Source organism: Lynx rufus, unplaced genomic scaffold, assembly GCF_022079265.1.
Source record: "Lynx rufus isolate CCGP_SWC_20201006 ecotype Redwood Valley unplaced genomic scaffold, mLynRuf1.p SCAF_8, whole genome shotgun sequence".
Classification (NCBI taxonomy): domain Eukaryota; kingdom Metazoa; phylum Chordata; class Mammalia; order Carnivora; family Felidae; genus Lynx; species Lynx rufus.
The window spans coordinates 1,753,828-1,781,031 of record NW_025814896.1 but is presented as its reverse complement, the minus strand read 5'-3'; the positions used below and the strand labels follow the sequence as shown (position 1 = coordinate 1,781,031).

Below are 27,204 nucleotides of genomic sequence, written 5' to 3'. Positions count from 1 at the left end.
CGCACCTCCTGGGTGCCAGGCCGCAGCCGGATAGCCTGTGAGTGAGCTCCTCCGTTACCGTCCAGTAAGAAGGGGCTGTGAGGCTGAGGTACGCAGACTGAGCAAAAACGTCAAGCCCTGAGGAGGACCCGCCGTGTCTCAGATGTGCTTCCAGGGTGAGCGAGGCGAGGTGTGGAGCCCGCCACGTCCCGCCCCGCGTCCTGCCCTGCATCTGCCCCGTGGCTGCCCACCCGTGGCCGTCCAGCCTGCCGGCCTCGGGGAAGGAGCTGTCAGAGCAGATGCGGTGGGTTTGCAGGGCCCCTGTAGGGGGGACTCGCCCTGGGGTCGGAGCACGCTGCTTTGGTGGCTGCTGTTGACGTCCCCGCGGACAGTTTTACACCCTCGCGGGGTGAATCGGCTCTCGGGAAAGCTGCTGCTTAGAAAAATACGCCACCAGGATCTGGTTTTTAAATACTTGTATTTTACGGCTCCTAGAAAAGGAAAACTTACTTTTAATTGGGAAAACAAAGTAGAAAAAAGGATTCGACAAATACGGGTTTTCATAATCTGGCCTCTATTTTCTTCTTTCTGGGACATGTTTTGCTTATAAAGAAAAGAACAGGCAACTACAGTAGTCCCTCCCTCCCCCCACCCACAGTCTCCCTGCCGTCTCAGTGACGGGGCCCCTCGAGGGAAGCAGAGGATCCCCTCCCTGACGCTCAGTCTGTTTCATCGTTACCGTTAATCTCCCATTGTGCCGAGTTCATAAACCGCACTTGGGGTGTGTGTCGAGGAAAACGCTTGGGGTGTGGAGAGCTTGGCGCCCCCACGCCTTCGGGCGTCCATGGGGGTCTTGGAGCGGGGTCCCCACGGGTAGGTGGGGGCTGCCACATCCTCTCCGGGCCAGCCATTCGTCTGCTGGCAGGTGTCGCTGGCGAGTGAGGGCCGGGGTCTCCTGAGCCCCCGCTGCAGACTCAGGACCGAACGCACTACGAAGGCTGCACGCTCTGCGTGGTTTTGAAGAGCGAAGCCCTAAGTCAAAAGAACACGACAGAACCACGCTTATGCTGGTCTTTTTATAAAAGCGTCTGGAGACCCGTGAATGGAATTTCGTCTCCAGCCTGAACCTGAACGGGCAGCTCTGGAGACCCTGCGGCGGGAAGGCTCTAGGAAGATTTCCATCTAACTCTCGGCCCACGTCCGGCGAGGCGCTCACTGGGACCCTCACTTTTCTCACTGCAGGCTTCCTTCTGCAACGAGGCTTTTAGCGTGGACACTGCCTGGTGAGATCTTGAAAATGAGAGTTAAGGCATTTTCTCTGAAAAACAGAAAAAGTGAATCTGAAATAGTGCTTGGACTTTACCAACGTGAAGATAGAAACATACAGGCCGGCTCGGTCGGGGGAGCGTGCAGCTCATGATCTCGGGGCTGTGACTTCGAGCCCCACGTCGGGCGTAGATTACTTAAATAAATAAACGTTTAAAAATATATAGGTATATTGGGGTGCCTGGGTGGCTCAGTCGGTTGAGCATCCGAGTTCAGCTCAGCTCATGATCTCGTGGTCCGTGAGTTCGAGCCCCACGTCGGGCTCTGTGCTGACAGTTTGGAGCCTGGTTCAGATTCTGTCTCCCTCTCTCTCTGACCCTCCCCTGTTCACACTCTCTCTCTGTCTCAAGAATAAATAAAAAAACGTTAAAAAAATATACATATACACATGTATATATCTGCCTTAAAAAAAATGCTCTGTGGCACTGATTTCCTAACGTCAAGGGAAAAACCCGATGTGGATCTGAGCCAGCACCGCGGACGTGCGCCTCCACGCTGAAGGTGTCCGGAAACATCAGGGCTCCTTCCGAGCCGCGTGGAGACACAGCCTTAGAGCTGCCGCTCACCTCAGCGTGTCCCATCAGCCACAGGACCGACCGTCTCTGAATCTCCCTTCTCTGCGCCCCGTGTGTGAAATGGGGGTGTGGTGGTGTCCCCCTCCCAGTGTCACGGGAAGCACGTGGGGTAGTCCGTGTAGCCTGCTTGGGACCCACTCTGGCCCGCGGCCCCGTCCCACACACCTTACCGGTGAGAAGAGACAGCAAGGGAGGGGGACGTGTGTAGAACATTCCGAAGGCTCAGAGACCGGTACTGATTCTCCGCCCAAGACCGTTAGAGTTTCTCCGTTTCCTCCCCACTGGCCGCCATGTGGCTGCATCGGCAGCGGTGCGTTCAGTTGCCTGTGCGAGTCCTCGTGCTTTGTCCTTCCCACGACCGGCACCACAGCTGAGCGGCTGCCGGGATTGACTGTCCCGACTTGCCGCCTCTGGCTGTCGTGGTGGCCCAGGGCCGCCGTGACCAGGTGCTGCTGAAACGGGCCAGGGGTCCGAGAGCCGATGCGGGGTGTGTCCCCGGCCTCCGTCCCCGCTTGCGGTGGCTCCGGCCGTCCCGGGTGTCCTTGCTTGTAGGCACGTCACTCCACGCTGCTGTCAACACGTGGCTCTCCCTGCGTCTGTGTCCACACTCCCTCTTACGACAGCACCCGTCATTGGATTAGGGCTCATTCTAGTCCAGCCAGCCTGCCCCTCACTGATCACATCTGCAGAGACCCTAATTCCAGATAAGACCACGTGCACAGGTGTGTGGGTAAGGACTCCAACGTACCTTTCGAGGGGACACGGTTCAACCCAAAACACTTGCATTAACCTTCGCTTCCGGTTCACTTTCGTTTTGGGTGTTTATTCGTAATCTTCTAAAACAAGAAGAGAAAATGTCGTAAAAGATTTGTGGGAAAGAGAAGATTCCGAGGTAGTCGAGGTGGCCCAGGGTTTTCCGAGGCGTCCACGTCCTGAGTGGCGGGAAGGGCTGCCTTTGTCCCTGGGAATGACCCATGTGTCTCCTTCCCCCCACAGGGAACTCGCAGTACAGCCAGCAGCAGGCGGGGTACCAGCAGGGCGCAGCCCAGCAGCAGGCCGGGTACCAGCAGCAGTACCCCAACCAGCAGAGCTATCCCGGGCAGCAGCCGGGCTACGGTAAGGGGGTCGGGGGGAGGGCGTGCCTTCCCACCCGGGCCCCACACGCGGTAACGCTGCTGTTCGTTCAGTGACACTTAGTACGCTCATTCGGGAATAGTTTTATCTACGTTTTAATGTTTTATTTATTTCTGAGAGAGAGAGCGCAAGCAGGGGAGGGGCAGAGAACGAGGGGAACGTGGGGTCCAAAGCAGGCTCCACGCTGTCAGCAGAGAGCCCAATGTGGGGCTCGGACCCATGATCCGTGAGATCACGACCTGAGCCGAAGGCTGATGCCCAACCGGCTGAGCCTCCCAGGCGCCCCCATTTTGGAATAGTTTTAGATTTCCAGCGGAGCTGTGTGGCTAGTGCACAGAGTTCCTCTCTTGTTCACCTCATCCGAGCACAGCGTGATCGTTACGACTAAGAAACTCCGCTGGCACGTTGCTGTGGACGGAACTCCCGGCTTATCCAGATCTCACGGGGTTTCCCCCAGTATCCTATTCTGTCCCGGGACCCCTCTGGGGTCCCACAGGACATTGAGTCTCACAGCTCCTTAGGCTGGGACAGAGTCTCAGAAATCCCGGTCTTTCTGGACCTTGACAGTCGTGAGGGAGACTGGACGGGTGCTTTGTTGGACAGCCTCGGTCGGCTTTGTCTGAGCTTTTTCTCAGGATGACCGTGGGCTGTGGGGTTTGGAAAGCTCGCAGGGGCGGAAGACCCTTCTCATCCCACATCAACGTGATGTGACTCTGATGCTAGGTGTGGTCGCTTGGTTAGAGGCATCCACCCGGTGCCCCCGCCATCGAGCTGTCCCATCTTCCTCTCCTTCCCCCAGTCATCGGAAGCAAGCCCCTGAGTCCAGCCCATACTCAAGGGGGGGATTGTCTACCGTAGACTGCTTGGAGTTCCTCTATAAGGCGCACTCCACTTTTAATCATTTATTAGTATGTATCTGTGGATATTAGTTTTATACGCTGGGTTGTATTCCAGTACTTCTCTGTTTTGTTCAGCATGTCCAGTTTGCCTCGTGGGAGCTCTTCCAGTCCCTTTGACATGTCCCCGTCCTTTTGTTTCTGAGCATTTCCTTATTCTCTGGGACCGTGATGCTCTCCCTGCACTAGCCCTAGACGTAGCCAGGTCTCACAGGAGCTCTGGTTCCCTGACGAGAGAACGTTGTTAGGGACTGAGAGCCAGGGGCACATGGGCATCTTCTGAGCCTCTCCACGTGTGGGTCAGTCCCGCAGCAGCTCCCGGAGGGGCTCGCCCGTTCGTCAGCTTTTGCTCGCCCCACGAGCGTTCCCCAGACGGCGAAGGGGCCCGGGTGGGGCGCTCTGCCTTGGAGCCCGCCGGCAAGCATTGGTCTCCAGGCCCGTCGGACAGAAACGTGGGCTTTTTGAGCTGCAGCAGCCACAAAGGGGAGACACCCCATCCACTGGAGGTCAGCGGAGTCTCCCCGAGGTCAGGCCGTCCGGCACAGCAGAGCGTCCTGCCGGGAGCATAGCCCGCCCATCTGCCCAGCCCTCTATGGGCCTCGGCCCCTGAGGCAGGTACACCTGAAACAGGGCAGGCCTGGCCTCTTGCCTGCGGGTCATGTCTGCCAAGAGCCCGAGGCCGCACGACGCTCTCCCAGGGTCCCCGCCTGCTCCCAAGGCGCATCTGGGCCACCCTCCCCAGAGCCCAGGTGCTGCTGTCACAGGAGGACCGCTGCCCGACATGGCCACCACGTGATGGCCTGGCAAACCGTCAGTATTTAAAATACACCGCGAGGGGCACCTGGGTGGCTGCGTTGGTTGGGCGTCCGACTTCGGCTTAGGTCATGATCTCGCAGTTCGTGAGTTCGAGCCCCGTGTCGGGCTCTGTGCTGACAGCTCGGAGCCTGGAGCCTGCTTCAGATCCTGTGTCTCCTTGTCTCTCTGGCTCTCCCCTGCTCACGCTCTGTCTCTCTCAAAAATAAACATTTAAATAAATAAATACAGGGGCGCCTGGGTGGCGCAGTCGGTTAAGCGTCCGACTTCAGCCAGGTCACGATCTCGCGGTCCGTGAGTTCGAGCCCCGCGTCAGGCTCTGGGCTGATGGCTCGGAGCCTGGAGCCTGTTTCCGATTCTGTGTCTCCCTCTCTCTCTGCCCCTCCCCCGTTCATGCTCTGTCTCTCTCTGTCCCAAAAATAAATAAAAAACGTTGAAAAAAAATTTTTTTAATAAATAAATACATACATACATACAATGAGGTAAGATACAGTGAAAGCCGGCCTCGCCACCTGAATGAGTGGGTGATTATCTCCTTAAGAGTGAGTCTGCGAGTCTTTATAAAACCTCCATCTGTCTGTACCGAAATGTCTTCGTTTACTGTAGTCAGGAGCCCCCTCTCGCTCATCCAGCCAGAGCTGGGCCCCGTCCCCTCCATAAACCGTGTGCCTCCCTGAGGGAACCGGTCCAGGCCGCGGGACTCGGCCTTCGCTGCACCTCAGGATCACCTGCCAGGCGGGGCCCTTGCGTGAGGTGTCTTCCTGAGCTCACAGGTGACCGTGGCACACGGTGAGGAAGGTAAGCCCCAGTTCAAGATTTTTGTTCAACCTTTTATAGCCACGACTGACTAACAATTTTTTGAAAAATTATTTGGCCTTAAAATCTATTTTTTTTGTTAAGGGTTTATCTTTGAGAGAGAGAGCACACGCGAGTGGGGAGAGGGGCAGAGACAGAAGATCCAAAGCGGGCTCCCTGCTGAAAGCACAGAGCCTGACTCAGGGTTCAAACTCACGAACTGAGAGATCACGACCCGAGCCGAAGTTGGCGCTTAACGGACTGAGCCACCCAGGTGCCCCCTTGGCCTTTATCGGTTCTTTCCAAAGCTTTTGCCTTAGTTTCCACGGGAACGCCTACCTCCTTCCTCTCGCACGCGAGTCTTCAACAGCTGCTGTGGTGCTTAACTCGTGGGTTTGTGGCGACCACCCTGGCGGACTCGCTGCTGCCGGGAAGCCGGTGCAGGTGCGCCGGGGAGCGGCCCGCTAGCCCCGGCCGGGGGGCCGCGCAGGAGCCGACGGCAGCCTTGCTCGAGCACTCGGCTGAGCTTCCACCGCTGGATCCAGCGGTGTGGCACACTTCCGGAGGGCTGGGGAGGGCGTTGGGTCGTTCTCATGGCTCGGGTGTGTGTCCTCACAGGGCCTGCCCAGGGAGCCGCCTCACAGTACTCCGGGTACCAGCAAGGACAAGGCCAGCAGTACGGAAGCTACAGGGCATCTCAGACGGGCCCGTCCGCCCAGCAGCAGCGGCCTTATGGCTATGAGCAGGCAAGATTTGGGGATGCCTTCAGACGCGCAGATCCGTCGTGTCTGTGGAAACGTGACAGAGGTTTCTCTTATGGTCGTGAGGAATAAGGAGAGGAAGGAATTGGCTGCCAGGGTCTCTTCCAGAATGTGAATTCTCTGGTCCGCTAAGGCTTTTGCGAATTACTGTACGCATAGCATACCCGCACTCGGTCAGACACGGCTGGCCGAGTGGCTCTGCGTCTGGGTCCCAGCCCAAGTTTGCAGCCAGCCCTGCTGCTGACCAGTCACCTGTGGGAGCTTGGCCCCTTGGGGGGGTCTTACTGGGGGGCAGCTGGTAAGGGTGAGCCTCGCTGACCCTCTGATCTAAATCATTGGCCGCAGGCTTGGATGGACGGCCTTCAGAAAGCCAGCGATCGTGTTGCCCGCCCGAGATCTAGGCAGAGAGCTGTTTGCTTGCCTGCTTCCCATCCCTGCTTCCGTCCCTAGTCCTGGGTGTGGGCTGCGGGGCGCGGGGTGGGAGGTCTGTCTCAACTACGGAAGTGTAACACGTGTCTCGGTCTCTTACAGGGCCAGTATGGAAATTACCAGCAGTAAGGGACAAGCGTTCTTAGTAGAGCCTTGTGGTGGCATGTCCCCTGGGGATGGTTGGGCCGGTGGCAGTTCTGGTGAACTCTGACCTCTTGACTGCCCCTCCGCCCCACGCAGCGTCTGCATGTGAAGCGTGCACATTTCATCTGGGTACGATGCCAAGGGTGCACCGCTGGCGAGAGACGGCGCTTTGATGGTGTGACATATTCGGTGCTGTGTATAGTATTGTACGTCCATACGACGGGGAGGTTGTCTCTTTTGTCCCCCTCCCCCTTGATGTTTCTAGCTAGCTTTAGGGGTCCTGTTGTCACCAGAGTATTCTGTGCCCAGCGATGGGACACATCTACCAGATGCCATAGTCCGTGTGTTCACATAAGCAGGCCTCGGGTCTGCTCCTCCTCACGCAGTTGTCGTAATGTGGGTTGTAAACTTGTCTTTCACTGGCCGCACCGCAGCCGGACACGCGCGCACAGCCCCTGGGTGGCAGCCTCTCCCTGTGCCTCGATGGCAGGGGAGGGCATCTTCTGTGTTTTGGGTCAGTTTCTGGTACACAGCGGAAAGTATAAACATGCTTCGTTTGGGGAGGCTGCGAATAGCCCTTTCCAGGCTCGTGCGCTCCCTGTGTCTCTCGCCAATTGTGTTTATCCAAAATGTTTTATGTTTTTGTATGAAGAGTAAAGAGGGATCAACGAGTATATTCCAGATAAACGTACGATTAGCCTGACCCAGGGAAGGAAAGGGGGTAGTTCTTTAAAATGACTGGCCTTGGCCCTTATTTATCTGACGGTCAGTTCTGGGATTTGGATATTTGATATTGCCCTATTCCGAATTGAGAATTTAAAATATTTATACCAAAATTTCCAAACGGTTGGCAAGTATTTTCTTTTATATTCTTTTCTTCCAGGACCTGCTTATCCAGGTCTCTAAGCAAGTGTTCCTTTTCTTTTAGAGATATCTGAAATTCACACCTTATTTTCAAAAAGAACCCCACAAATTTGACTGTGTTCTTCCCAAGGAAAAGGATTTATGTAGGGAAATTTGAGTAAATTTTACATTCCTAGAACATCAAATCCCATTTAAGTTCTCAAGCATTATACACAGCTCACTTGGAAAAGCATAGTAAAAGGAAACCTTCTGTTTCACTAATTAGTAATACAAACATTCTGTCAGCTTTTACCTGGATAATAGTATCCATGTGAGTACTTTAAAAACATATTTGGATAAATGCTGACATACTTCCAAGAACAACCAAGAAAATTCAAGAAAATATCCAATTCTTTACATACCAGGTCTACTGAAGATGGTGTTTTTAAATTGATAAGTTTCGCGTTTGAAAAGCTACAATAGTCCTTCATCCGGAGGTGTTGAATGGCTTACGGTTTACAAGGCATTTTATGCTGTTTTTGTTCTGTTTTCTTTTGTTTTGTTGCTTGAATGAATCGTGACAGTCCACACTGGGAAATACGGAGGCAATTACTGCTCCCATTTTACAGATGAAGAACTGAGGTGCAGGTTAAAGATTGCCCCAGATGAGTACCAGTCCTGTTCTAGCATATTTTCCCCTCTTCTGTGGGGACAGAATCACACGTACATTGGGATAGGAGCGTCTATTTTATAGGCATATGGGTTTTAAAAACTCTTAACGCTGGTAAGGGCTTAAAGATACGTACTCTATTAAATTACTGAAAGAGAGTTCTTAGTTGCTAAATGACACAGACATTAGTAATTTCATTTAGGGAGGTGTCTCCCTCGATTTTGTCCTGTTCTTTCCTGACAGTTTTCATAGAACTGATTTGCAAACTCCATCGGGAACTAAAATTTCCCACTGAAAACGTTACACATTTTAGATAACTGTGAAAGTGGTTTCATTTTTCTTCCTTGCCAATCTGCGAATATGCCTTTTATGTGTGTGTTTTTTTAAGTGCTGTATTAATACTTTTTGAAAGGAAAGGACACTTACACTTATCCCAGAACTTCAATCTGAAATGTCTTACATTAAGAATTTCTTGAATGTTGTGTATATATTTTAAAAAGCACTTTGTGAAATAGTTTGTACATTTATTTCCTAATTTATACATGATTTGGGGTATTAATATATTTAATGATTAATAACGGAATGTTTATTTAATGTCTCGTCCGTTTTTATGTGCTGTTGTGGGGAAGAGGTGGTGCCAGCAGTTCTGTTTTATTAAACCTATTACATCTTCTCTTCTGTAACATGTTTGCAAAGCTTAGGCTAAAGTGAGTTGTTCGTGCAGTGTGGTCGATGGTGCTTTGTTTTTTATGACTCCTTCCACAGAAGGCCAGTGACGATGCAAAGGACGCTTGGAACGTGATGCTCATTCTTCCTCCCAATTGTCCCCGAGCCACAGCAGGTCTCGGACCTGAGAGACGCCCGCAGCGTCCAGAAGCGCACGCGAACACGGCGGCACGCAGAACCTCACCCCCGTTAGAGTTTGCCGTGCAGCCACTGGCTGGTGGGGACCTGGGCTGCTGGAAGGTTCCGGGGGGGGGGGGCAGCCTCAGGACCGCGGGGCTGCGAGGGCCCAAGCCTCAGGGCCACCGGTGTTTGCGGGAACAGGTGGTCTGAGTGCGGGTGTCTGTTCAGAGCCGCACAGGAGGAAGATGCTTCTGTTCCCCTTTCGATTTGTTGCGCTGTTACTTCGTTTCTAGTAACGGAACAGGTCAAATTCGTCTTATTTGTGAGCACGGTACATTTTCTGAAAAACATCCTATCAGTTCGGTTTTTTCCAGTCGGGAGTTTGGCGCGTATAAATTGCTTATGATTTGGTGTAATGTATGAATAAACTGGTTCTTCAAAACCACCCTAACAGGGCAGTTTCTCTCTGTGTTCGGACCCAGTGGACCAGCACCTGGTCATGGGGGAGGGGCGGTGGGTAACTGCCAGGGGAGGCGGGTGTCTGTCTGACAGGGGAGACAGGCATCTGACCCGGCTAGCTGGTGTCTGATGAGGGAGGCAAGTGTCTGTCCGGCAGGAGCGGCCCATGGCCGTTGGGGGCAGCAGGTGTCTGACAGGGGCAGCGGGGTCTGACCGGGGAGGCTGGTGTCTGGTGGGGGAGGTGGATCTCTGATGCAGACTGCTGACGTCAGTTGGACGGGGCGATGGTGTCTGATGGGCAGCCAGTGTCTGAAGAGGGAGGCAGGCAGATGTCTGACCAGGGAAGCCAGTGCCTGATAGAGGCAGCGGGTGTCTGATGGGGGAGGCAGGTCTCTGATGCAGACAGCCATCAGTTGGACGGGGCGGCAGTGTCTGATGGGGGCAGCCAGTGTCTGAACAGGGAGGCAGATGTCTGACCCGGGAAGCCAGTGCCTGACAGGAGTGCCAGGTGTCCCGGGGGGGGGGGGGGGGGGGGCGTGGCTGTCGGGGGAGGCAGATGTCTGATGGGGGCGGCTGGTGTCTGAAGAGGGAGGTGGGTGGCTGAGCGGGGCAACAGGTCTCTGATGGGGGTGGCCGGTGCCTGACCGGGGTGGGGGGGTGTCTGATGGGGGCAGCCGGTGCCTCGCGGGGGAGGCCGGTGTCTGATGGGGGAGACAGGGGTCTGACGGGGGAGGCAGGGGTCTAACAGGAGCGGCCCGTGGCTGTCGGGGGAGGCAGGTGTCTGACGGGGGAGACGGGTCTCTGATGGGGGTGGCCGGCGTCTGAAGGCGGAGGCAGATGTCTGCATGACGGGGGAAACAGATGTCTGTCCGAAGGGGGCAGCCGGTGCCTGACGGAGGAGGCGGGTCTCTGGTGGGGATGACCCGCGTCAGTCGGACGGGGCTCCGGGTGTCTGACGCGGTGGCCGGGTGCCCGCCAGCCGGCGCCCCTCCAACCGCGACACAGCCAACGCGGACTGCGCCCAAGGACGTGGTCCGGAGTAGGTCCTATCTTCCGCTCTCGCTCGCTGGGCAGGCCCTGCGCAGGCGCAGCCTGCCGGGGGCGGGTCCGGCCCCGGAAGTGATCTGACAGCCCGGGTCCGAGCCCCGGAAGTGACGTGTCCAGGAGCGGTGAGTGCGGGCGCTGGCGGGCGTCGGGGTGGCCCAGGGGACGGGGGCGCGGGGACGGCGACGGCGGGCACGCCTTGTGAGAGCGGCCTTGGGTCCCGGGCGCCCCCGCGTCCTTCCGTGCGTGTCTGCGTAACCGCCGGGGACGCACGGCCGCGCGAAAGGGCGCGAGCGCTCACACGTCCTGCGAAACATGTCGGAGCGCGTGTAGACGGAGCGCTGCTGCAAACGCGGCTCCCTGCCCCGCTTTCCCGCGCCGGGTGCTCCCGGTGTGGCGGGTGTCTCTGCGGCCCCCGAGCAGGCGTGCTCCCGGGTCCGGGGCGGGCGGCACCGCCACGGCGCCGTCGAGGAGCGAACGTGTGCGGAGACCGTGCAGTCGGGACGCCGACCTGGAGCTGCGACGGTGGAGTTGCTTCTGCCCCTGGACCCAGAGGATTTAGTGGAGAGGGTGCCGCCACCAGAACCAGACGGGAGCGGCCCGGAACCAGCTTCCTCGACGGCAGGGAGAGCAAGTGTCTCCGGGCCGGCTCTGCAAACAGCACGCACGCTCTTGGGTGGTTGTAAGGAATGAATTTTGAAATTTCTGTAGAAGGTTTAGAAGAGGTTCCTGGCAAAGAATAACTTCTCCGCAGCAGTACAACTGAGCTTAACGCTTTATAGAGCGAAGTAATAGTGTCCAGGGCCCTGCTGGCTCGGTTGGTCGGTAGAGGATCCGACTCTTGATCTGGGGGTGGGGAGTTCATAGCCCCACGTTGGACAGGGAGCCTACTAGAAGGAAAACAATAATAAGTAATTTAAGAAACAAACTGGAGGGACGCCTGGGTGGCTCAGTCGGTTGAGCGTCCGACTTCGGCTCAGGTCATGATCTCGAGGCTCCTGGGTTCCAGCCCCACGTCGGGCTCTGTGCTGGTAGCTCAGAGCCTGGAGCCTGCTTCAGATTCTGTGTCTCCCTTTCTGTCTCTCCTCCTACCCTGTGGCGTGCGCGCTCTCCTTCTCTCTCAAAAGTAAATATTAAAAAAATAATAAAGTGGAGCCCTTGCCATGTGCTGAGTACCTTTCCAGCAATTGTAAAAGCCCCATCCTGTAATCATAACATCCACTGGACTCTGGACCCTGGGTTTCATCACTGTCTGGCCTTTACCTGCTGAACGGGCCCAGTAGACAGATGCTCCCGGGAGGAATCTGAGCTCACTTCCTGAGTTCCCACAGTAGAGACCAGCACTCTCCAGAAGGACTCTCTATAATAGTGGAAGTGGGATGTCCAGTATGGGGCCCGCTGACCACACGTGGCTGTCAGCACCTGAAATGTGCCTTGTGTAACTGAGGGACAGTATTTTTACATTTTTATTTATTTATTTTAAATGTTGTTTTTGAGAGAGAGAGCAAAGGAGGGGCAGAGACGGGGACAGAGGATCTGAAGCCGGTTCTGCGCCATCAGCACGGAGCCCGATGCAGGACTTGAATTCACAAAGGGTGAGATCGTGATCTGAGTCAAAGTCGGATGCGCAGCTGACCGAGCCACCCAGGTGCCCCGTTTTTAAATTTTTAACTAATTTAAATTGAATAGCCCCATGTGGTTGGCTCATTGGGCGGTGCAGGGATGGCATTAGAAGGAAAACAGCAGTGTGAAACAAAGTTGAACTTGTTACTTATCGAGGGAAGCCCTGTCACTCAGGCATGCAATCAGCAGGCTTTTCCACCAGGCGCTGGAAGGGCCGGAAGGAGGAAGTAAGCCCAGTAGGCAAGATTCAGAGCGCAGGTCTCTGGCTGGCCCTGTAGCCGATGACCTCTGCCACAGGTCTCCGGGTTTCGTGTCACCGGTGCCCTGTACCTGGTGTCGGCCGGGGCTGGGTGCACGGTACAGCCCTGCAGCGGGCTTTGCCGTGGATGTGCTGGTGGCAATGCTGGAGGACTTGCCCCTTTACCAGTTTCCTCGCTCCGCCGCTGCCGCCTGACCACTCAGACCTTGGGAGAGCCACTTTCCCTCTTCATCTGCCAGTCGGGGGACTGAAAGTACTTTGCTTACAGAGTAGTTGTGAGGCCCAGATAAGGCGATCCCAAAAAATACTCAGCTCAGTATTTTGCAACGCAGTAGACGTCTTGAATGTTGATAGTTAACGCTTATTTTTAGGCACTTTTTATGTATGGTGCTACCGTGGATGAGACTGTTTTCTTCGTTTTCCAGTTGTTTGCCGCTAGTGTATGAATACAATTGGTTTTTGTGCGTTAACCTTGTAATCTGCAAACTTGGTTAATCGTTTTATTAATTTTAGTCATTGTTTTATGGGTTTTCCTGGGACTCTCTGTGGAAACAATCGTATCTTCTGCGCTGTCACCTCTCTTTTTTTGTTTTGTTTTAATTCTTTATTGCAGCGTTTGAAACACAGTGTTGCGTAGCAGTGGTGAGCATAGCGGCTTCTTCTCCATCGTGGGTAACAGTCCAGTCTTTCTCCATCCCGTGTGATGGCCGCGTGGGCCAGATGCCCTTTGTCAGCTTGGAGATGTACCCTCCCGTTCCTCATTTGCTGCAGCGTTTCCTTTTCCTGATCACAAATGGCTGTGGACTTGGGTCAGGTGTGTGTGATTGCCAGTGGGAAGGGGGGGTGGGGTTGTAACTGCTAATAAAGCCTGTGTTCCAGGAGTCATCCCGCTTGGCCCTGGTTCGCGGTAGACTCAACTGGACCCTGTGTTGTTAGGGATTCTTTGTGTCTATGTTCATGAGGGATGTTGGACTGTAATTTTCTCTGTAATATGAAGCTTTGGTACTAGAGTTTCACTGGCCTTGTAAAATGAGTTAGGCAGTGACCTCACTTCCTTTTTCTGAGAAAGTTTCTGTAAGATTGCTCTTATGTCTTCCTTGAATGTTCTTTAGAATCTCCCAGTAAAATCGTCTGAGTCTAGAGTCTTTTGGGGGATGTTTCTTATGAGCAGTTTAACTTTTTTTAGTAGACACAGAGCTATTTAGATTTTCTACTTGTTGTATTAGTTGGGTAAGTTGCACTTTTCACAAATTGTCCATTTCACGTAAGTTGCTGAATTTGCTGGCAAAAACTTGTTCATAGTATTCTCTTACCCTTTTCGTATCTGGACAGTTGGTGCTGAGAACCCCTTTTAAATTCCTGACATTGGGGATCTGCGTTCACTCTTGATCAGTCTGATGAGAGCTTTGTTAGCGCCATGAATCTTTTCAGTGTATCTTTTCAGTGGCTGTGGTGTTTTTCTTTCGTCTGCTAGGGTTTATTTCTCCTCTTTATTATAATTTCCTTCCTTCCACTTTGCACGTTCTGGTTTCTTGATCTTAGCTGGTTTTAGATTGTTCTTCTTTGCCAGGGTGAGCACGCAGAGCCCCGAGGGTCCCCTGAACTGGGCACGTTGTGCTGTCCTTGCCGTTCCTTTCAAAATGGAAGCGTGCCGTATAACTTCCGGGTAATCGGGGTTTCCTTAGTACTGTATGCTTACTGACGTCGGTCTTGTAGCCAGAGAACACACCACACCCTCCGTGGTTTCCATCCTCTTGAATCAATGCTTCAAGCTTTGCATCCCGTCCGATGGTCTGTCTAGTGAGTGTTCCAGACGCCTGAAAACAGCGTCTGCTCTGCAGTCGTTGGATGAACTGCTCTGTGCATGTCAGATCGACCCTGTTGATAAGATCGCTCAGATTTTCTGCATCTTCGTCGCTGTTTTCGGTTGTGTGCTTGTTTTCTCTTCAGCTCCTTTTTTTTTTCTTTTTATCACTTCCTGAGAGAGCGAGAGCAGTATTAAAATTCCCCAGGATGGCTGTGCAGCGGTCTGTTTCTCCCTTCAGTTCTTTCAGATTTTGCTTCATGTGTTTTGAAGTTGTCATTGTGCACATCTGTAGCTGCTCGGTGCCCTTGGGTCACTATCAGATGTCTTCCCCCGTGTCCGGTGATGCTGTTTCTGGACGTCTGTCTTACCTCAGTTACGGTTCTGGTTAGGTTAAACTAAACTGTTCTATTGTTTATTTTCTGTGTGTCCTCTCTGTTTCCGTTAGCCCTGTTCTTCTGAACCGTTGGCGTGTTTTGAAGCGTCCCCTGTCCCTGTCGGTTGGCTCTCGGGCCGTCTCTGTGTTGCGTGTCAGGGGCGGCTCTGGGGGACACGGTGCACATGCCCAGCCTGTCCTCGCCTGCTCGGCGCTGAGGCTGGTGTGGGCCTCTTGCCCCCCACGGTCCCTTTCATCTCCCCGCGATCTGACGCTGTCAGGTGTAGGACCTCTGCCTGCGTTGAAAACCCACTGGACGGTGTTATAAGTAAGTCTTGCTTGCTGTGATCTTACGTGTCTAATCTTACCAGGAAAATTGGCAGTGCTTGTAACTCATTTACCTTTTCTGTTGCTGCCGAAGATCTGGGTGTCCCTCTGGCGCCGTTTTCCTTCACCTCAGGAACTCTCGAGCATCTCTTGTAGAGATGCTTTTTCACCATCTGAGACCGTCTCGTTTCATCTCCCCTCCTGAAGGGCGTTCTTGCTGGGCCTGTGATGCTGGGCGGACAGCCCTTGTCTTAAAGATAGCACTCCAGGATGGCTTAACGCGGTGTGGGACCCTGGCTCTGGCCTTGGAAAAGAGAAAGAGCTATTGGTGGAAAAACTGGTGCCCTCCGAATGCCACCTGGAGTTTAACCCAAGTTGGGTTTTTAGTTTTGGCAAACATATCCCGGTCACGTAAGACGCTAACGTTAGGGGAGACCGGCCAAGAGGTATATGGGAATATCTTTCACCTTTTTTTTGTAAGTCTAAAATCATTCCCAAATAAAAGTTCCTTGTAAAAACAGTATGCACTTACAGAAAGGTAACAGGAGGGTATCCCCGGGGCGGGGGGTTGGCGTTCAGCCCAGCATGGGGGGTGGAGGAGGGGAGGGTTTGGCTGCTATGAGGATTGAGCCAGTGAACAAACATGTCCAGGACGCTGGAAGCGGGGACCTGGCAGTCAGAGAATGGAGTTGTCGAGACAGAAAGAGGAAATGAGCGTGCGTCCTGCGGTGTGCAATTGGGCACGTAGGTGTGAATTCCTGGATTTGGACAGACGCTGCTCGCTAGCTGTGGGTGGACAGGCGTAGCAGTGATGCACAGGTGGGTGTGTGGGTGTGCGTACCTTTGTCTGCCCTCCGGGTCCCCCCTGAGAGCCCGCAAGCTGCGAAACCCCAGCCTGCCCAGCGGGCACGGGGGCTTCTGAATCCCATTCTCCACTCACAGCAACTGGGGCTTCTTGAGTAAAGGCTGATCTCAGGGTCGTCTGGGGAGAATACGAAGTGAGCCCAGAACGTTTTGTACCCGGAAGCAAGGAAGTCCTCAAAGATGGATGGGCCGCCACTGGCCAAACTGGGGACCGTTTGAACGTGATAGATAGATATGTAGATAGATAAATAAATACGTAAATAAATCATAAATAAGTAAACGTATGCATATCCAAGTGTAGCTCACTAAAACAGAAAAGCACGAGCCCACGACGGTGAATAAATGGGGAGCTAATGACGAGGGGGAAGCCGGCAGGGACCCCAGAGGGGTCGGATGCTCAGAGTGCATCAGGAAAGGACCAAGGAGACCCAGCCCTCTGCGGGGCTTGTGTGACATTCTTGTCACGAGGGGAGGGGACGTCAGTCAGACGGGAGACACACACCTGCTGCGGGACACCTGGCCCGTGGCCTCGAAGCGTCACTGGCACGAGAGCCAAGGCGAGGCTGAGGAGCGTCCCAGGCTAGGGAGGCTGAAGGGAGGGCCGTGCGTGTGGCTGGTGGCCTGCTCGCGGGGGACACCGGCTCCACGGGGGACACGTGTGGGGTGATCCGGGGCGTGGGGCGTCAGGTCGGCAGCTTCCCCGCAGGCGATTCAGGAAGGAAAGGGTCCTTCACCCCCGACTCTGCCTTTTCCATGACTGTGACAGTTTCCAAATGAGAAGCAAAACTCTTCAGTGCCTTGCTAGGAGAAGAATTCCTACAAAGAATGTATCCCTTCCCTGCGGAGCCCGAATGTGGAGCTGGAGGCTCACGGGAGGTCCAAGCAAATTCTGTCGCTTCTCCTGCTGTGTTACACACTTGGTGGCTTTCTAATTTTTTTTTTTTTTTAATATTTAGTTTTGAGACAGTGAACAGGGGAGGGGCAGAGAGAGAGAGGAAGACACAGAATCCCAAGCAGGCTCCAGGCTCTGAGCTGTCAGCACAGAGCCCGACGTGGGGCTAGAACCCACGAGTTGTGAGATCATGACCTGAGCCGAAGTCGGATGCTTAACCGACTGAGCCCCCCAGGCGCCCCTCTAATTATATCTTAAACATTACATGTACGTTTCTTTTCCTATTTGCGTATGTATTTCATACTTAGAAACGGGAGGAAAGCTTTCTGAGTTTTCTTTTACATGGCACACGTGTGCCCACGCATCAGGGACGTCTGAGAGTGGGTGGCTTTCAGGCCCTCACAGCAAAGGGAGAAGGGGCTGTCACCCCTAGAGGGCCAGGTCCCAGGCTGCCTCACATGTGGCCTTGGCACCTACAGATGTGTGGGCACTGGTAAGGGTGTGAGCAGCCCCCAGTTAGGGACAGGTGGCTCACACTGAGCACGCACGTGGGCGGCCTGTTCACGGGGATTAACTCGGCCTATCCTGCCGGCCCCGTCCCATTGACGGATGCACAGAGTGAGGCCGCACAGGGAAGAGTGCTTCCGGGTCCACACTGGGGACAAGGGGCAGAGGGGACATTTGCTTCCAGTCTGGGGGCATAACCACCGCGCTCCATAGCCCGTATTCTCACTGGTCCAGTTTGGCTATTTTTGAACTGCACAGGATAACCCACTAATATTTGAGTAATTGACTGTTTTAATACATTTTTTAATATTTGAGAGGGTACACACACAAGTGGGGAAGGGGCAGGAAGAGAGAATCCCAAGCAGACCCCGTGCTGACGTAGGGCTCGATCCCACAAACCGTGACACCGTGACCTGAGCTGAAATCAACTGACGGAGCCACCCAGGCACCCCTGGGTGTTTTAAGAACTTTTTATTTGAGGCTCAGGTTTTCTTCTTAATGTTCTCACTGAGCAGATATTTGATAACCTGTAGAGGAGTGCGTCCAGTGCTGCGGGAGGTTTAACGATTTAAATCCTTTGTACACACATCTTGCTCCCAAGTAAGACAGAGGCTGAGAAGGGCAGGTGACCCTTCCTGGCTCGGAGCTGAGAGTGGTGATGGAAGACTGTCCTGTTAGTGAGTTTGTTTACGTGTTTCAGAACCACACGTGGAGATAGTGCTGTGCACAGGCCTTTTCTTTAGTTTCAGTTTGCAGGGTTGTGGGTTTTGTTTTTTTTTTTTAAGTTTATTTATTTTGAGAGAGAGAGTCCCAAGCAGGCTCCGTTCTGTCCGCGCAGAACCCGACTTGGGTCTCCATCCCACAACTATGAGATCATGACCGAAATCAAGAGTCAGATGCTTAACCGACTGAGCCACCCGGGCGCCCCTCGGTTTGCAGGTTTAAACCAGGCGTCTGATTTTGCCAATTTGATTTCTGTTAAGGAGCCATGCTGCCTTCGAGGCTTCTCTCAGTAGGACCGCGGACCGTGTTTGGGGGCGTGGGGCGCTGGACTCGGGTCGCGCCCGGCCAGCTCCCGTGGCACGCTCCCCCCAGGCTGCTCTCGGCCAGCTGTGCGGACCTCTCCAAGCACCAGGAGCCCCCCGGAAAGAAACCGCTCTCCGAGAAGAAGCTGGTGAGATTTCTGACCTTGAAGGAGGTTGCCTGCAGTTCCCTCTCTCAGAAGCAAGGCACACTGTTTTGAGATCTCATTTTCCTGTTCATTTCATTCTGATGTGTGTGATGCTACACATGTAGCATCTTGAACACGATGAGATGGAAAGAAGGTCTGTGTGCGCCGAGTCCTGTGCTCGTGGAAACTACGAAGAGCGGGGAAGGCGCGTGGGTGCTGCCGGAGCGCCGTGCTCCTTCCCTGCAGCCGGGAGGGAGGGTGCACACTAACAGGGGAGGGGCAGAGAGAGGGAGAGAGAATTCCAGGCAGGCCAGCACGGAGCCCGACGTGGGGCTCAAACTCCCCCACCGTGAGCTCAATACCTGAGCCGAAGTCGAGAGTCGGACGCTCCACAGACTGGGCCCCCAGGCGCCCGTGGGACGTGTGTACTAGGTACGTTCTTAAGTACGTACGAGTAGTTCTTCATTTAAAACATCTGGGGGGGGAAGGGGCATGCCTTTAGCTTTATACTTCTTTAAGTCTTACCTGGTTTTTGTTCTAAATTCAAGACCTACAAAGAACGTGAATGACCTTTGATTAAGAAGATAGGTGCTTACGACCCACTTTGTTTCCTCCTAAAGGGGTGTGGGCAGATGAGCATCACCTGGGCCAACAGTGTTTTCTCTGGACAACTTACCACGTACCTCAGCTTTGCATGGTCGTTGCTGAATGTACAAATTGAATCTAAGTTTAATTTTCCCTAGAATGTTCATCAGTTGTGCTTTTTTCCCATCACGTTGATCTTGATTATGTTGGCCTACAGCAAAGTTTTTGAAATAGTAATTCGTGGTTTTTCCACGTGGTGGTGCCAGAGAATCTTAAAATACTTGGGTATTAAAAAAAAAAAAAAAAAGATCTGCTTATGCAGTAGCGGACAGAAATGCAGATGCCCTGGGTCCTGGTGGAGGGGCCTTGTGGATGGCTGCGTCCACCCGCACGCGCGTGCAGGAGGGCGGCGGGTTCCACGCTAGCGGGACACCGGCACTGTGCCCTGGCACCTTGGAGAGCTGGCCAGGATGAGCTAATGTTTATCAAATGTGAACCTAGTTAGTTAGTTCTAGTTCTTCTCCTAGATTGTGCCTCCCTTAGGGGCCTAGAGCAACACTTACTCTCAGGTCAGGAGTTCTGTTTGTATTGCTACATTTAAACCTAAGCCCTCTTCAGGGGCGCCTGGGTGGCTCAGTCGGTCAAGTGTCTGACATCAGCTCACGCCGTGATCTTGCAGTCCTTGAGTTCGAGCCCCGCGTCGGGCTCTGTGCTGACATCCTGGAACCTGCTTCAGATTCTGTGTCTCCCTCTCTCTCTTTCTCCCCCACTCGTACTCTGTCTCTGTCTCTGTTTCTCTCTCTCTCTCTCTCTCAAAAATAAAGATTTTTTTTTTTAATTAAAAAATAAACAAACATAAGCCCTTTTCAGTTGGGCTGCAGAAAACATTCTTTCTTTAAAGTTAGAAGCCTGGTAATCCACCAAGGACTCTCGCATTCATTATGGTGTCTTTCCATTAGTAAAGACCTGTTATTTCAGTAACATATTCCTATTTGAAAAAACATGGAAAGATGCTTTGTTTAAGGAATGTTCTCTAAACAACTCTCATTTTCTTTAGTTCGGGAATGTTGACTTCGTTATCCAACTGAGTTCCGTGCTGACCACTTTTTACATGTGCCTTGTTGACTGACGTGGGCCTACAAGTAGTAGGGGCTCGTGGGAACCTTTTCCTATTTTTGCACTGGAGGCAAGATTAGTAACCTTAGCGTCATTTACCTCTAGTCTTAAAACCTGTCATAGATACAAAAGGCACATTCCACATGGCTGCCTGGTCCTCGCGAGGATCGCGGAGGGAGTAACGAGCGGGCTCGCTGTGCTCTCTGCAGAAGAGGCATTTTGTGGACCATCGCCGAGTGCTCATCCGAGGGGGATGTGGAGGCGACGGGGTGAGCTGTTTCCACAGTGAGCCCCGGAAGGAGTTCGGAGGCCCCGACGGTGGTGATGGAGGTGACGGTGGCCATGTCATCCTGAAAGGCACGTGTCCCCAGGGGCCGTGTGGGAAGGATCGGGGTGTCTGCTCCTCTTTGGGGTGGAGCGTCTCCAGCTTCTTATCCGTGTGGGAATTTGAATTCAAATGTTGACATATGGACATCATTTTTATTAAATTATATGTGTGTTCGTACTTAACGCCCCTGAACCAACTTCAGTGGTGGGTTTTTCTAAATTTCAGGAGTACAAAGTGCGTTTACTCTCAGGGAGTGTAACGTTCTAGTCCAGCACGTAACAACAGGGTCGGTGTTGCTGTCTCGGTACGTTCCGGGAGGCTGTGGACTGCGTTGACCACATTGTGGGGCTCGAGCTTATGAACCTTTGAGATTGTGACCTGAGCCGATACCAAGGGTCAGACGCTTAACTGACGGAGCCGCCCAGGCAAACCCGAAAGTGGAACTATTTTTACATTGATGATGGTATTATAGGTGATTTTGAATGTTCAGAAATTGTATTTTTTTGAAAGGAAGTGAGAATTTAGCTTTTTAAAATGTCACATTGCGGGGCGCCTGGGTGGCTCAGTCGGTTGGGCGTCCAACTTCGGCTCAGGTCATGATCTCACGGTTTGTGAGTTCAAGCCCTACCTCGGGCTCTGTGCTGACAGCTCAGAGCCTGGAGCCTGCTTCCGATTCTGTGTCTCCGTCTCTCTCTGCCCCTCCCCTGCTCGCGCTCTGTCTCTCAAAAAGAAAGAAATGTTTAAAAAAAAAATTAAAATATCCCACTGCTCGCTCGGTAACTTGTGCCACGACTTCATTCCATGTTTCCATGCACAAGCATTCCTAATGTCCTTAAACCCAACCAGAGGAAATGGACAGTGTGCAGAGAATTCTGCTTTTAAGCCAACAATGGTGAAGGTCGTTGTTCTGACTCGTAGCTGACCAGCAAGTCAAGTCCCTGTCCTCTGTGTTGTCGCGGTACCAGGGTTTCCACGGGCAAGCCGGCGGCCGGAAGAACTGCTCCGGGCGAGGCGGCGCCGTCCTCTACATCCGGGTAAGCCTGTCGTGGCCTCGGGGGGTGCCTCACAGGGGTCCCCTTGGCTCGGACACACAGCTGCCCGAGACCGAGACTTGGTCCTAATTTTATCCCACACGTGTGTATGACCCGTTCTCAAAAATCACAAAATAATTGTATTTAAAAAGTGGGACTCCAGGGGCGCCTGGGTGGCTCAGTCGGTTGAGCGGCCGACTTCGGCGCAGGTCATGATCTCACAGTCCATGAGTTCGAGCCCCGCGTCGGGCTCTGTGCTAACAGCTCGGAGCCTGGAGCCTGTTTTGGATTCTGTGTCTCCCTCTCTCTGACCCTCCCCCGTTCATGCCCTGTCTCTGTCTCAAAAATAAAGAAACGTTAAAAAAAAAATTTTTTTTTTTTTTTAATAAAAAGCGGGACTCCAGGGGTCCGCTCTTCCTCTGTCCTGACCCTCTCAGGCCATCTCTCTCTCAGATTATCCCAGTGTTTTCCGGATGCTTCCATCCACCCTAATGTTTTAGAAACACTGTTTGAAGAAGCCATCTGAATGCCATGCAAGGATTATGACAGCCCCATAAAGTCCCTGTGAAGGTCGGGACCTTTCTCTTGGTGCTTCGTAGCTCTGTGAAGGGGGACCTAGTGTTGCCCCCTCCCTCTGCTACACCCCCCCTTCTTCTAGACACAGACAGATGCATGGGGTCTGGTCCACTCACATGTCTGCCCTCCAGCCCCACAAGTGCTTCATTATTTTCAGGTCCCTGTGGGCACCTTAGTGAAGGAGGGCAGTGAAGTCGTGGCTGACCTGTCCTGCCCGGGCGCGGAGTACGTCGCCGCTCGGGGAGGTGCGGGAGGAAAAGGCAACCGCTTTTTCCTGGCCAATGACAACCGTGCACCGGTGACCTGTACCCCCGGGCAGCCCGGTCAGGAACGTGTCCTCTTCCTGGAGCTCAAGACGGTGGCCCACGCCGGGATGGTGAGTATCGTGTGGGGCCCCAGGCAGGAGGAGGGGGTGTGGGCACTGCCGACCGATAGACGCTCTGTCCCCGGTGTCGCCACAGGTGCCCCGCGGTGACACCCCATCTCTGCCTCTCTTCCAGGTTGGGTTCCCCAATGCCGGGAAGTCCTCGCTTCTCCGGGCCATTTCGAACGCGAGGCCTGCCGTGGCGTCCTACCCGTTCACCACCTTAAAGCCCCACGTTGGGATTGTTCGCTGTGACGATCACCAACAGATAGCAGGTGGAACTTCATAGTCCTCTCCGAGGTTGGGTGTAGACAGTGTCCTTCGGAGCCGTGCTTCTGTCGGCCTTCAGAGCCGCCCCCCCAGATGTGGCCTTGCTGCAGCCCCTGTCGAAGTGCGCTCGGGAGTCGTGTGCTCCTTTCAGGCCCGAGGAAGGCCTGCCTCCCCCCTCGGCACTTGTCGCGGAGGTGACACGTGACCTCAGAGCTTTCCCCGTGCCATTTCGAGGGAAGAAGACTTTTTCCCCGGGAGGGAAGGTGCCCGTTAAACGCAGTGAGCCTGCCGCTCACGTTACTCATATAGCACTTTGCATTTGCAGAGTGCTCTATAATAATTTCTGTCAGCAATCCAGTTCCTAACAGTTTACAGGAGGCCGTTTTCCCCTTTTCTGAATCATTTTTACAGCCAGAGGCTGGCGTGTGTTCACTGTTCCTTACCGGGCGCCCCCCCCCCCCCCGCCAGCCTGTCCCCGCATACCTCAGCCTCCGGCGGCATCCGTGTCCGGGGTTCCGGAGGCAGCCCCCCTGCTCTGTCTCCCCCTGCAGTGGCGGACATCCCGGGCATCGTCCGGGGCGCGCACCGGAACAGGGGCCTGGGGAGCGCCTTCCTCAGGCACGTCGAGCGCTGCCGCTTCCTCCTGTTCGTGGTGGATCTCTCGGAGCCAGAGCCGTGGACTCAGCTTGAGGACCTGAAGTGGGAGCTGGAGCAGCACGAGGCCGGCCTGTCCCAGCGGCCCCACGTGGTCGTGGCAAATAAGGTCGACCTGCCCGAGGCCCGGGCTGCCGTGCCCCGGCTGCGGGCGCGCCTGGGCCCGAGCGCCGTCGCCCTGTCAGCGGCCACCGGGGAGAACGTGGAGGCGCTGCTGCTGCGTCTGCAGGAGCTCCACCGCCAGCACGTGGCCACCGAGCTGCAGCGCGGCCGCCAGCCGCTCAGGTGGTAGGCGCCCCCCCATCCCCCCCGCTCGGCACGGAGACGAGAGTCGCTTGCGAAGAATCGGCAGCGTTGGTGCCGCGCCCTCCGCCGCCAGCCGGGGCTCCCCCTCCGGCAGACTCCGCGCCTCCCGTACCCGCCGGCGGGCGGAGGGGGTCTCATGCGTGTCGCTCGGCGCCCTCATCGGCGAGGACCCCGCGGCCTTCAAACGCGGCCGAGCGGGAGGCGCGGGCCCAGGAGCCCCCACTCCGGAACCGTCAGTGCCGGCAGCCGCCCCCGAGGCCCGCACGCCCTAGGAGGGGACGGGAGGGCGCGGGCTCTTCTCGAATGCCCCCGTCTGAGAGAAGCAGGAAGGACGACGCCTCCCCGGTTGTTCCCAGACGGAGCTGTGCTGCGCGGAGCCGCTTGCGTCACGACTGAATGCACCCAATATCCGACCCGGGGACGCGGCTGGCTCCCGGCCGCGTGCGGCTTATTAACTCGGCGCAGACTTGTGTTCCCCCCAGAAAAAGTCTGACGCTTGGGCCACGGCCCTGAGGGCCCCTTAGGGACAAAGTGGATGGGGAGCAGGGGGCCCTGGCTCCTGTGGGCACTAGCCACGGGGTCCCCGCCGCCGGCTGCTGGGCGCTGGGGGGCTGGGTGCCGGCGTCCCCTCCGATGACACACTTGACCTGAGCCCTCGGGAACAGCTCCGTTCTGAACTTGCGTCACATCTGCGCTGGAACCAGAGTCCCTTGCCTGCAGCTTTATTTTAATGTCTGATAATTTCCGAGGTCCTTGTGTTCTGGAAACACAGATGGGTTTTGCGATCTCTTCGCTCTCTCTGGGGCCACCACAAAGGCTTTCGTAGAGCGGCATTAATTATCGTGGCCTTTCATCTCCGGCTGGGCCCCGGCACGCGGTACTCTGCACAGGGGCGACACTGGCTGCCTCCCCGCGTCTGCCCTGCTCTCGGCCGGGCCCCCGGCAGCCTCAGGGCCTGACCCAGAAGACGCTCTGATAAATATTTATGGAACGAAGAAAGGAATGGTGTCTGATGTTAGGTACATTTAAGTTTCTTTTAGTTTGAAAATATCTTGAGGGGCGCCTGGGTGGCTCAATGGGTTTGAGCATCTGACTTGATCTCGGCTCAGGTCACGATCTCACAGTCACGAGATCGAGCCCAGCATCGGGCTCTGCATTGACAGCAAGGAGCCTGCTCGAGGTTCTCTCTCCTTCTGTCTCTGCCCCTCCCCTTTCCATGTGCGCACACTCTCAAAATAAATGGACGTTTAAGAAAAATATATCTTGTAAAGGCACGTGGTTGGCGGGAGGACTCGCTGAGTGGCCAAGGCCCCAGTGCCACCCCCCTCCCGTCCCAGCCCCACACCAGGGCCACCTCTCATGATTGTGGATAGGGGACATGCGTGCCGTCTGGGACCTACCCGAGGCGTCCAGCCCTCTGTGTGGCCCATCCTTTCCTTGGAGCTGACCTCTGCCTTGGGCCACTTGCCCTTGTCTGTCCTAACTAACCCCTGTCCTTCCCTGTCGGTTCTTTCCCCAGATGCTCTAGCCCCCGGTCCCCCTCTGCCCTGAGGATTCCCTCTCCCGTGCTCTCCGCCTGCGGTTCCCATGTGGCCTGTGCAGGCTCTGCCCCTTGGTTCAGTCCCTCCCGTCGAGGTGGCTGTCACTCGGTTCCTCATGGCCTTTCTGGAAGTGGCTGTGACGACGGGGGCCTGAGCCTCAGGATGCTGCGCCCTCCAAATCCGCCCACTTTTGGCCCTAAGGCCTGGCACCCCCCACTTCCAGAGCGCCTGCACCCACTTGCTCCAAAGAACAAACCTCCAGACTCCGGCATGGCTCCTGAGGGTTCCTTCAGCACCCCTGCCCTCGGCTCTGTCCCCACCCCACCCCAAGAGATGGCCCTGCTCTGCTGGCCTCTGGGGAAGCTGGCTGCCCTCCCTTTGTCTTTGCGGAGGCCCGTCTGTCCCCCACGCCTTTCCCAGTCTGGTGGGTGCGAGTGGACGTGGCAGTTCCAGGAGGAGGACAGGGAGGTCGGCCACCTGCCCTGAGATGCGAGGGTAACCGCAGATGACCACAGCTTTGTGCTGCCTGTCCTGTCCCGTCCTGTCCTGCTAGAGGTGACTCTGTCCCTGCCTTTAGACCGGGCTGACCGGTGACCTGTCCTAACCTGCAGAATGTAGGGTGGGGACCGACAGGCCTCCAGCCTGCAGCTCCCCAGGCCCGGGTGAGGCAAAAACACGCCGTCCACACTGTCCGCACGGGGTCCGGGCCACGCCGTGGGTTCAAGCCAGGAATGTGGGGCTGGGGTCCACATCGGTGTGTAGCTCAGGTGCGGAGTGAGCTGGGGGTGGGGCTTCTCCATCCGGGCGCCTTGAGACCCTGATCTCTCCCGTGCGCCCAGCTCAGCTATCTGGGGACAACGGCCTCGGGCTCCTTGGCAGGCAGCCCAGGTGTGGTGGGGCCCGGAGGCCCTCCCTGTGGCCCTGCAGCCCCACAGCAGACCTGCTCCACCCAGACACGAGCGCCCTCCTGAGAGGGGAGCAGGCCAGGGACGTGGCGGGGGAGTTGGTTCCCGTGACAAAGTCCATACGCTGGGGGCTTACAACGAGAACCTCATTCCATCCCAGCTCTGGAGGCCCCAAGTCCAGCATCACGGCGCGGGCAGGGCAGTGCCCCCTCGGGAGGCGCCGGGGGACCCTGTCTCCCCCAGGGGTCCTGGGCTCGCACCATGCCCCTCCGGTCTGCCTCCGCGGTCACGTGGCTTCTCTGTGCATCCCCTCATCCTACGAGGACACCAGTCACCGGACTTTGGGCCCACGCCGAGCCAGGACGACCTCATTCTGAGATCTTTAATTCTGTCTGCAAAGGACCTATTTCCAAATCGAAATAAGGTCACATCCTGAGGTTCTGCTGTATATGAACGGGGGAGCGGCCAGTCAAGCCAGGATAGCCCCCTTTTTACCTCGACATCATGTATGTTTTGCAGGGTGTCAGTCCCCTCCTCTCTCCAGCCAGCAGCATGCGTGGTGTGGCCCCTGCACATCCCAGCTCCTCCCTCCCCGCTCCGGGCCACCTGCTCCCTTGGAGCAAAGGCCCCTCCTCCCCTGGCCTGGCCGCTCGCGCTGCCCCTCCCCCGCGCCAGCTGTTTCTGGGCCACACTAAGCGCTCCCTGTGGTCCGCGTGCCCTTCCCCAGGTACCCCGTGAAATCGGGGAGGCCTCCCCACGGGGCCCACCGTGGGCCTTGTCAGCCTGTCTCGGCTCCTGCGGCCACCTGGCTTGTGCAGCGACTCCTGCCCCCACGGGGTTCGCTGACAACAGGCACCTGTGATGTGCGCTGTGCCAGGACGGTGCCCTTGAGGACCACGTATGTGTGTCGGGGCGTACCACGGAAGGCCACCGAGCCGAGAGCTCTGCTCAGCGACACGCGGGAGCGGACCGGACACCGCACCCCACCCCT

At 55.5% G+C, this 27,204-nt stretch overlaps 2 protein-coding genes across 4 annotated transcripts in view; both read left to right on the top strand.

The window, feature by feature from the left end:
- SS18L1 (SS18L1 subunit of BAF chromatin remodeling complex) overlaps positions 1-9,662 on the top strand; it is a 30,920-nt gene extending 21,258 nt beyond the window's left edge. Inside the window, exons 9-11 of the mRNA XM_047068585.1 lie at positions 2,877-2,996; positions 6,137-6,264; positions 6,811-9,662. Coding sequence (XP_046924541.1) covers positions 2,877-2,996; positions 6,137-6,264; positions 6,811-6,837 — 275 coding nt within the window. The 3' untranslated portion in view covers positions 6,838-9,662. The remainder of the gene's footprint in view (positions 1-2,876; positions 2,997-6,136; positions 6,265-6,810) is intronic.
- A 1,647-nt stretch (positions 9,663-11,309) lies between these two features.
- MTG2 (mitochondrial ribosome associated GTPase 2) lies at positions 11,310-24,866 on the top strand. Of its 3 annotated transcripts, XM_047068614.1 has the most exons (8): positions 12,321-12,362; positions 13,210-13,410; positions 18,350-18,540; positions 20,448-20,595; positions 21,485-21,600; positions 22,331-22,549; positions 22,674-22,812; positions 23,359-24,866. In XM_047068614.1, exons 2-8 carry the CDS (start codon positions 13,317-13,319, stop codon positions 23,751-23,753), a joined length of 1,302 nt encoding a protein of 433 aa, XP_046924570.1. In that variant the 5' UTR covers positions 12,321-12,362; positions 13,210-13,316; the 3' UTR covers positions 23,754-24,866. The 3 variants fall into 3 exon arrangements, with proteins under 3 accessions (XP_046924571.1, XP_046924570.1, XP_046924569.1); XM_047068615.1 differs by lacking the exons at positions 12,321-12,362; positions 13,210-13,410 and adding an exon at positions 11,310-11,396; XM_047068613.1 differs by having other exon boundaries at positions 12,325-13,410.
- The last annotated feature ends 2,338 nt before the right edge of the window (positions 24,867-27,204 follow it).

Bases quoted from the DNA above. Each gene is read 5' to 3' on its own strand.
- MTG2 (XM_047068614.1), top strand. From the start codon at position 13,317: ATGCCCTTTGTCAGCTTGGAGATGTACCCTCCCGTTCCTCATTTGCTG. The intron at 13,411-18,349 runs GTGTGTGTGATT...ATTTCTGTTAAG, and splicing joins TGGCTGTGGACTTGGGTCAG to GAGCCATGCTGCCTTCGAGG. The intron at 22,813-23,358 runs GTGGAACTTCAT...CTCCCCCTGCAG, and splicing joins CGATCACCAACAGATAGCAG to TGGCGGACATCCCGGGCATC.